This window comes from Cicer arietinum, chromosome 6, assembly GCF_000331145.2.
Source record: "Cicer arietinum cultivar CDC Frontier isolate Library 1 chromosome 6, Cicar.CDCFrontier_v2.0, whole genome shotgun sequence".
Classification (NCBI taxonomy): domain Eukaryota; kingdom Viridiplantae; phylum Streptophyta; class Magnoliopsida; order Fabales; family Fabaceae; genus Cicer; species Cicer arietinum.
This window is the reverse complement of record NC_021165.2, coordinates 18,983,440-18,989,439: the sequence shown is the minus strand read 5'-3', so window position 1 is coordinate 18,989,439 and position 6,000 is coordinate 18,983,440. Positions and strand designations below refer to the sequence as shown.

The following is a 6,000-nucleotide window of genomic DNA, read 5'->3' as shown; positions in this document are numbered from 1 at the left end:
ATGTATATTTTCAACTGTGCTGAATTGGGTGAGAGGGAACGCTGCAGTAGCATGGCTTTTTCATGGATGATGCATTTCATTCAAGCAAACCAAGATTCCTCTGCCTCCTTTCATCAGATTGATATTGTTATTCCTGGAAGTGAAATACCAAAGTGGTTCAACAATCGGAGAATGGGTGGTAGATCAATAAGCATAGACCCATCTCCCATTGTGTATGACGATAATATCATTGGCATTGCTTGCTGTGTCGTATTTTCTGTGGAACCTTTTGATCTACCTACAACAGGATATGATTGGGGACCTGTAATACAGTTAGGTTTTAAGAGCAGCAATGCTGCCGATAGCCGTTGTGTTGTCATTCCAGTAACTCTCTATAGATATCTTATTAGGGTCAAATCAAATCACATGTGGCTAATCTATTTTGATCAGGAATTATTCTTTAGTTTTCTGAGGTCTATAGACAATACAGTTTGGGATCTTGATCATATCAAAATGGAAGTTTCTGTTAAGAATGGCCAAGGCTTGCTTCTGGAGGTAAAACACTGCGGGTATCGTTGGGTGTTTAAACAGAATCCACACCCAATCGACTTAACAATGATGCACTGTGGAAAGTCATAAGCTCAAAACTGCTACTTTTTGGTGATTGAAGATGAGGCGCAACCACAACAATCATTCTATACTACTGAGGTTAAAATGGTTATTCTAGGAAGTGAAATACCAAGTTGGTTCAACAATCAGATCGTGGGTCGAGATGAGTCTGCGTTTTACAAATACTCATGATTGCTATCCGCCGATAATCAACTCTACAAACCTTCCAGTAATTCCTGATGAAGAATTTATTATGGTCAAATCAAATCACAGTTGGCTAATATATATTTCCCCCGGGATTCATCCTTTGATATTCTGAATGAAATTATTGTTAGCGCCAGAGGTTTGGGTATTGAGGTGAAGAACTGCGGGTATATAAACAAGAGTTCAACTTTAACAGTGATGCATCCTCATAAGTCATAACTACTTCAAAAAGAAGAAACAAGAATGCCAAGAAGAGTCTCAACAAAATGGATAAGGGATGGTTAATTCAACCAACAAAATTGAAAATGATACAACTCGGCTGACTAATATGTGCTTCCAGGCACATACAGACAGAACCGTTCATCTGATGAAGTAAATCATAAGTTGTTGCTACTGCATTGTGGCTGCACTTCCACCCAACTTCAAAACTGTCAGAGTAAATTCCAGTTCACCTTGTTGTAACTCCATAACATCAAGAATTGCTAAAGTAAGAGGTTTAGCACATATAGAGCTTTGTGTACTATGTGTATGCAATGTAGAAATATCTCTTACCTTTTGTATTTTCATGAAATTTCACTAACATAAAAATATAAATAATTATTGGGTAAAATTAAATAGTTTTTGTTGACAATCTTCAAGCCGCCATGCATGCCTATACCTTCTCGATTTGTTTGTTTTAATTAGAAAATATAGTTTTTAGAAATAATAATAATAATAATAATAATAATAATAATAATAATAATAACAATAACAATAACAATAACAAATAATAATAATAATAATAATAATAATAATAATAATAATAATAATAATAATAATAATAAAGAAAATCAGGGAGCTATATAAATTACATTTCTTTGCAAAATAAAGTCAAATTCCAAATTGTGGATATGTTTTCGAACAAACTGGGCCAAATTTAAGTAATTAAGGAATAAAAAAAGTCAGTAGCAAATCAAAGCATAATAAATACTTTTGAAAGAAGTTTCGAGTGTGAGTATATTTTTAAATAAGATTAAATGTGAATACTTTCCGTATCAAATCAGTGTAACGAATCAATAATAATTATATAATTAATTGAAATAGGAAACAAAAAATAAAAAACAAATGCATCTATTTTGAAATGGGTAGGCATTTGAATCTGTAGCATGCATTGCTTAAATTAAGCTACCATAACAGATGGGTCTTGTGCACCACCATCCTAATTTTTTTAATGGTGTTTCTTCTCACACCTCTAATATTCTCAAATTCACAAAAATACACTTTCAGATTAGTCAATCTAGACAAAATTTAGATGTTTTGAGAAGACGTAAGATGAGAAAAGAAGCTTTCTTTTTTTAAAGTGATCAAAGAATTCAAGGCTCCAATAAATTCATATCACCATGATTTGAATATGAACCTTCCAATGGGTTTGAATTCAGACTACATTCTCATCCAGTATCTAATTCTCGGGATATAGAAGTCAGACATAAGTATAGAATGATTTTTAGCACAGTAAAGAAGAAAGAAGAGGGTACTCCAAGAAACAATACAGCCCGCCTAGATGACCAAAATACGAATACAAATCATCTTATAGTTAAACATTGAATCAGAAGTAAACAATTTCAAACGACAATATCAGCAATTTGGGAAAACACATAAACCATCCTGTGCATTTCTTTTCAGACAATCCTCTCCAACTCCCTAGCATAACTAAGTGTTTGGTTGATGAGTTGCAGGGAGGGTATTTCTTTGCAAGGTGCAGAATCTTTTGCCTTTTGAAAAAAGACAGAATTGTTCTTAACTTCCCACTCAGGGTGCTCCTGCATTCAGTAGATAATAAATTTAGAACCAGAGAACAAAATAACATTGTGCAACAAGATTTAGGCATATCAAGTAAAAGCACAAGAAGAGCCATATATTTTGGAAACATGAAACAAATAAGATAAATTCATGCATTCGTGCACAGTCAAGATTAATGTCTCTCCACATCCACTCTCATGCTCTTACGAGATACGCCAAGAGTCTTGACAATTCCTACCTCTTTAATATATTCCAAGAGTTCCTGATCTGAAGAGAATAGCAGCATTTGCTTAGCATCATTAATTGAAAGATAGTCGTATGCCTTCTCACTGCATCCTGCTATCTCATCTCTGAATGTTTAAAGAAAGTTACATACTGATTAGCAAATTCATATAGATGTTCAAAAATGAAAAAATAAAATACAGCCAAAGGTGTGGAGCTTCAAGATTATAATAAAGATTGTGCTTCTACCAAATTTCCATTGCAAGAACTAGAAAGAATAGAATTCTAATACTATAAATAACTCAACATTTAATAATTATAATTTTTATAAAAATTGGTTCAGAGAAGAATAATAACAAAAGCTAACTAAGTCCGATTTCAGAAGCAAATAAATATAGATGGAGTTCCAGTTTAAAAGTTGAGTTCAATCCTCTGGTTGGCTATCAGAAAAAATGATAACAGTTATTACCTGATGGTCTTTGCCAAAAGATCCATGAAATAAACATATGTATCATGTGGCACAGTCTGTCGAGCAGTCAAAACACGATTGTAAGCCCCTTCCATAAAAGATTGCTCCAACTCCACAGCATGCTTAATACAAGGATTCTCTAGAGCAGTGGATGAAAGTAATTCCAACTCAGTATGGAATTCAGCAATTCTATTCTGCACAAGTAGTCTCAACAGGTTGAGACCAAGTATTGGGTACTCCTGAGGAGATTGTGGAAGACGATTACTGCAACACAAGAGAAGTCCACATAAATTAAAATAGCTCCACAAGAAAGCAAATGAGTTAGATATAGAATCACATATCAGTACTACATATATTATGTACTTGTAAATAAAGGGAAAAGAATCAGATACCGGGCATCTGTATAATACGGTTTCAACTGGAAGAAATCCCTTTCAAAGGCATCTTGATCCTCGATTTTTACACTAAGGACAACGGCATGCTCGTATATATCCCCTGAAAATTTCAATAACCAACATGAAAAAAGCACATTACAGACATCGAACTCAATGGAAAAGCAATTTTTTCCTCTTCGTTTTATAAGCAATTATTATATTATTCATTCTAATTAATATGTTTCAGTCATGGGAGAAAAGTTTTAGTATCTTATTTTGTACAATCGATAGGGCAAATGGCTCATCATTTTATTCCATTGAAGCATCTAACAGTTTCCAATTTTAAATATAAAAGCTATTACATTTTTTTTCTCCTCTGGTATACAGTACTTGTCATGTAGTAAGATAAAGGCTAACTTGTAATTTCACCACAACAAGATAGCACAGTTGTCTTACTAACTATGGTCTGAAGAACAAAGCAGGAGAAACTACCAACTACGACAATAGGCATGGAAAGTAATTCCAATTTATATCACAAAAAGCTCATAGCCAAACAAATCCATTAAAATTTCATTTAGAATACCAATCTAATTTTAGAATCACTCATAATATTTGACAAAGCGGATCTTCTTTTATTACTTACAAAAAATATGGGTTCAAAAAGAATGCAGGAGAATGAACAAAGAAAAAGGGAAAAAAGACCAGAGCAACTGATTAGAATGAAGAATATTACTTGCTATTGTTAACTCCTGAACTGCATTAGGTGTATCTGCAAACAAGGGCGGAAGGCTTCTAAACCCTGTTAGTAACACCTGCCAGTGAAAATGGTCACTCAAAAGTTACATTGAGATTTTGAAACTAAAACAGAAGCAGCTGCAATTATGTACTAAAATACGACTTAGAGACTATGAGTCAGTTCGGATAAATTTCTCTCAACAGATAATTGTGGAAAAGGCAGAGTGTTGTCAATTACAGATTGCGGAAAATAGTTGTTTGTTCAAATTCCGATATGCAACAGTGCTAAAGTGCAGCATTAGCAGCTATTTGGCAACACTTTGTACTAAACAGCGTACCGCAGAACAAGAGCAATTTGTTCAAATTCCGCTGTTATATCACTACAGAGGCTATTTGACAACACTAGGAAAAGGATATGTTAAAGATTCTTAGAATAACTATGATTTATTTAAGCAACATTTTCTTCTATAAGTTGTAATTAACTTCTACATACCAATTTTTCTTTTCAAAAACTCTCTCATTTACCTTATAAGGAATTTTTCATAAGCAAAGAATCATAAACTTATTTTAATTAAAAAAAAATTCCACAACCTATAAACTAAATCAAAGCTGGGTCAACATAAATCAGAGCTACAAATTCAAGCTGCTTAAAGTAATCATATAAGCCAAATAACTAACAAGACACCATCTTTTCAAAAGCAAACTTCCCCTTCTGCCATTAGGTTTGATGGGCGAACTTCCAAATTGACCATCCAACAACTCCATTCTAAAATATGTTCCATTATAGGTTATATACACTTCAAAATTCCAATCTAACACACCACACTTGGAATTCATCACCACTATACCTCAAAAAAACCAAACTCAACCACTACTTCTTCACTATCCATCTTACATTTTTTCCATAGGGTTACAAGTTAACTCATTAAATAAAAAACAAACATGTTTGTCACTGTAATACGTCTGACCCAAAATGCACAATTACTATAACGATCACACACTGAAGCAACCCAACCCAAAACAATTATACTTCACAAAAATCACCAAGTTTAAATTCCCATTATATAAAGTAAATGAATTGAACTTCAAGGAGCAAGAAAATGTATGCACCATTTACTGAAATTAGGATAACAAATAAACTAGGGTTTTGTAGTGTTGGAATTACCTTTAGCTGAGAAAGAAGATTAGAAGATGAATCAAAGTCGTTTCTGAGAAACGCAGCCTTAAACCGATCGAAGAGCTGAGATACTTCGGTTAATTTTGGATCCATCTTTTGATTTTTTTGTTTCTTTTTTCAATTGCAATTTCAGAAGTTGATTGCTTTGAACGACAACTTTCACAGAAAGAACGACAATAATGAAAGACGCTGTTTCCCTTTTACTTTCGTATCAAATTGCAGTTTTTTTTTTTTTTGGTAAATTTGGATCAGGCTAAAAACAGTTCACTCGTAAACGGGTTGTATCGGATAGGCCCGCAAATGAAATTGGCCCAAATTCAATTTAACAAAATTGGAACTTTGCAACACATAAGCTGTTAACATAAAATATATAAATAAATCAGAGTGGCGCAGCGGAAGCGTGGTGGGCCCATAACCCACAGGTCCCAGGATCGAAACCTGGCTCTGATAAA

The 6,000-nt window shown here is 33.6% G+C and overlaps 2 protein-coding genes and 1 non-coding gene across 3 annotated transcripts in view; 2 read left to right on the top strand and 1 right to left on the bottom strand.

Annotated features, from left to right (window-relative positions):
* The window catches only part of LOC105851141 (disease resistance protein Roq1-like), a 4,799-nt gene extending 3,376 nt beyond the window's left edge, over positions 1-1,423 (top strand). The window contains 1 exon segment of the mRNA XM_073370233.1: positions 1-1,423. This exon segment is cut by the window's left edge and continues 45 nt beyond it. Coding sequence (XP_073226334.1) covers positions 1-780 — 780 coding nt within the window. The 3' untranslated portion in view covers positions 781-1,423.
* An 835-nt stretch (positions 1,424-2,258) lies between these two features.
* On the bottom strand, positions 2,259-5,739 carry LOC101489653 (26S proteasome non-ATPase regulatory subunit 8 homolog A-like). Its single transcript, XM_004505379.4, has 6 exons — positions 5,537-5,739; positions 4,370-4,448; positions 3,655-3,757; positions 3,263-3,526; positions 2,810-2,921; positions 2,259-2,591 (listed from the first exon to the last, which is right to left on the bottom strand). The coding sequence occupies exons 1-6, from the start codon at positions 5,639-5,641 to the stop codon at positions 2,451-2,453; spliced, it is 804 nt and encodes a 267-aa protein (XP_004505436.1). The 5' UTR covers positions 5,642-5,739; the 3' UTR covers positions 2,259-2,450.
* A 187-nt stretch (positions 5,740-5,926) lies between these two features.
* Positions 5,927-5,998, top strand: TRNAM-CAU (transfer RNA methionine (anticodon CAU)). Its single transcript has one exon. It is a non-coding gene; the product is annotated as a tRNA-Met (tRNA).
* Positions 5,999-6,000: the final 2 nt, after the last annotated feature.

What these genes read in the sequence shown, in the direction of transcription:
- LOC101489653 (XM_004505379.4), bottom strand. Translation starts at nt 5,641, where the DNA reads ATGGATCCAAAATTAACCGAAGTATCTCAGCTCTTCGATCGGTTTAAG. An exon ending in ATCTTCTTTCTCAGCTAAAG is followed by an intron (nt 4,449 to 5,536) that starts GTAATTCCAACA and finishes TTTCACTGGCAG; the next exon opens with GTGTTACTAACAGGGTTTAG. An exon ending in CCGTATTATACAGATGCCCG is followed by an intron (nt 3,527 to 3,654) that starts GTATCTGATTCT and finishes CTTGTGTTGCAG; the next exon opens with TAATCGTCTTCCACAATCTC.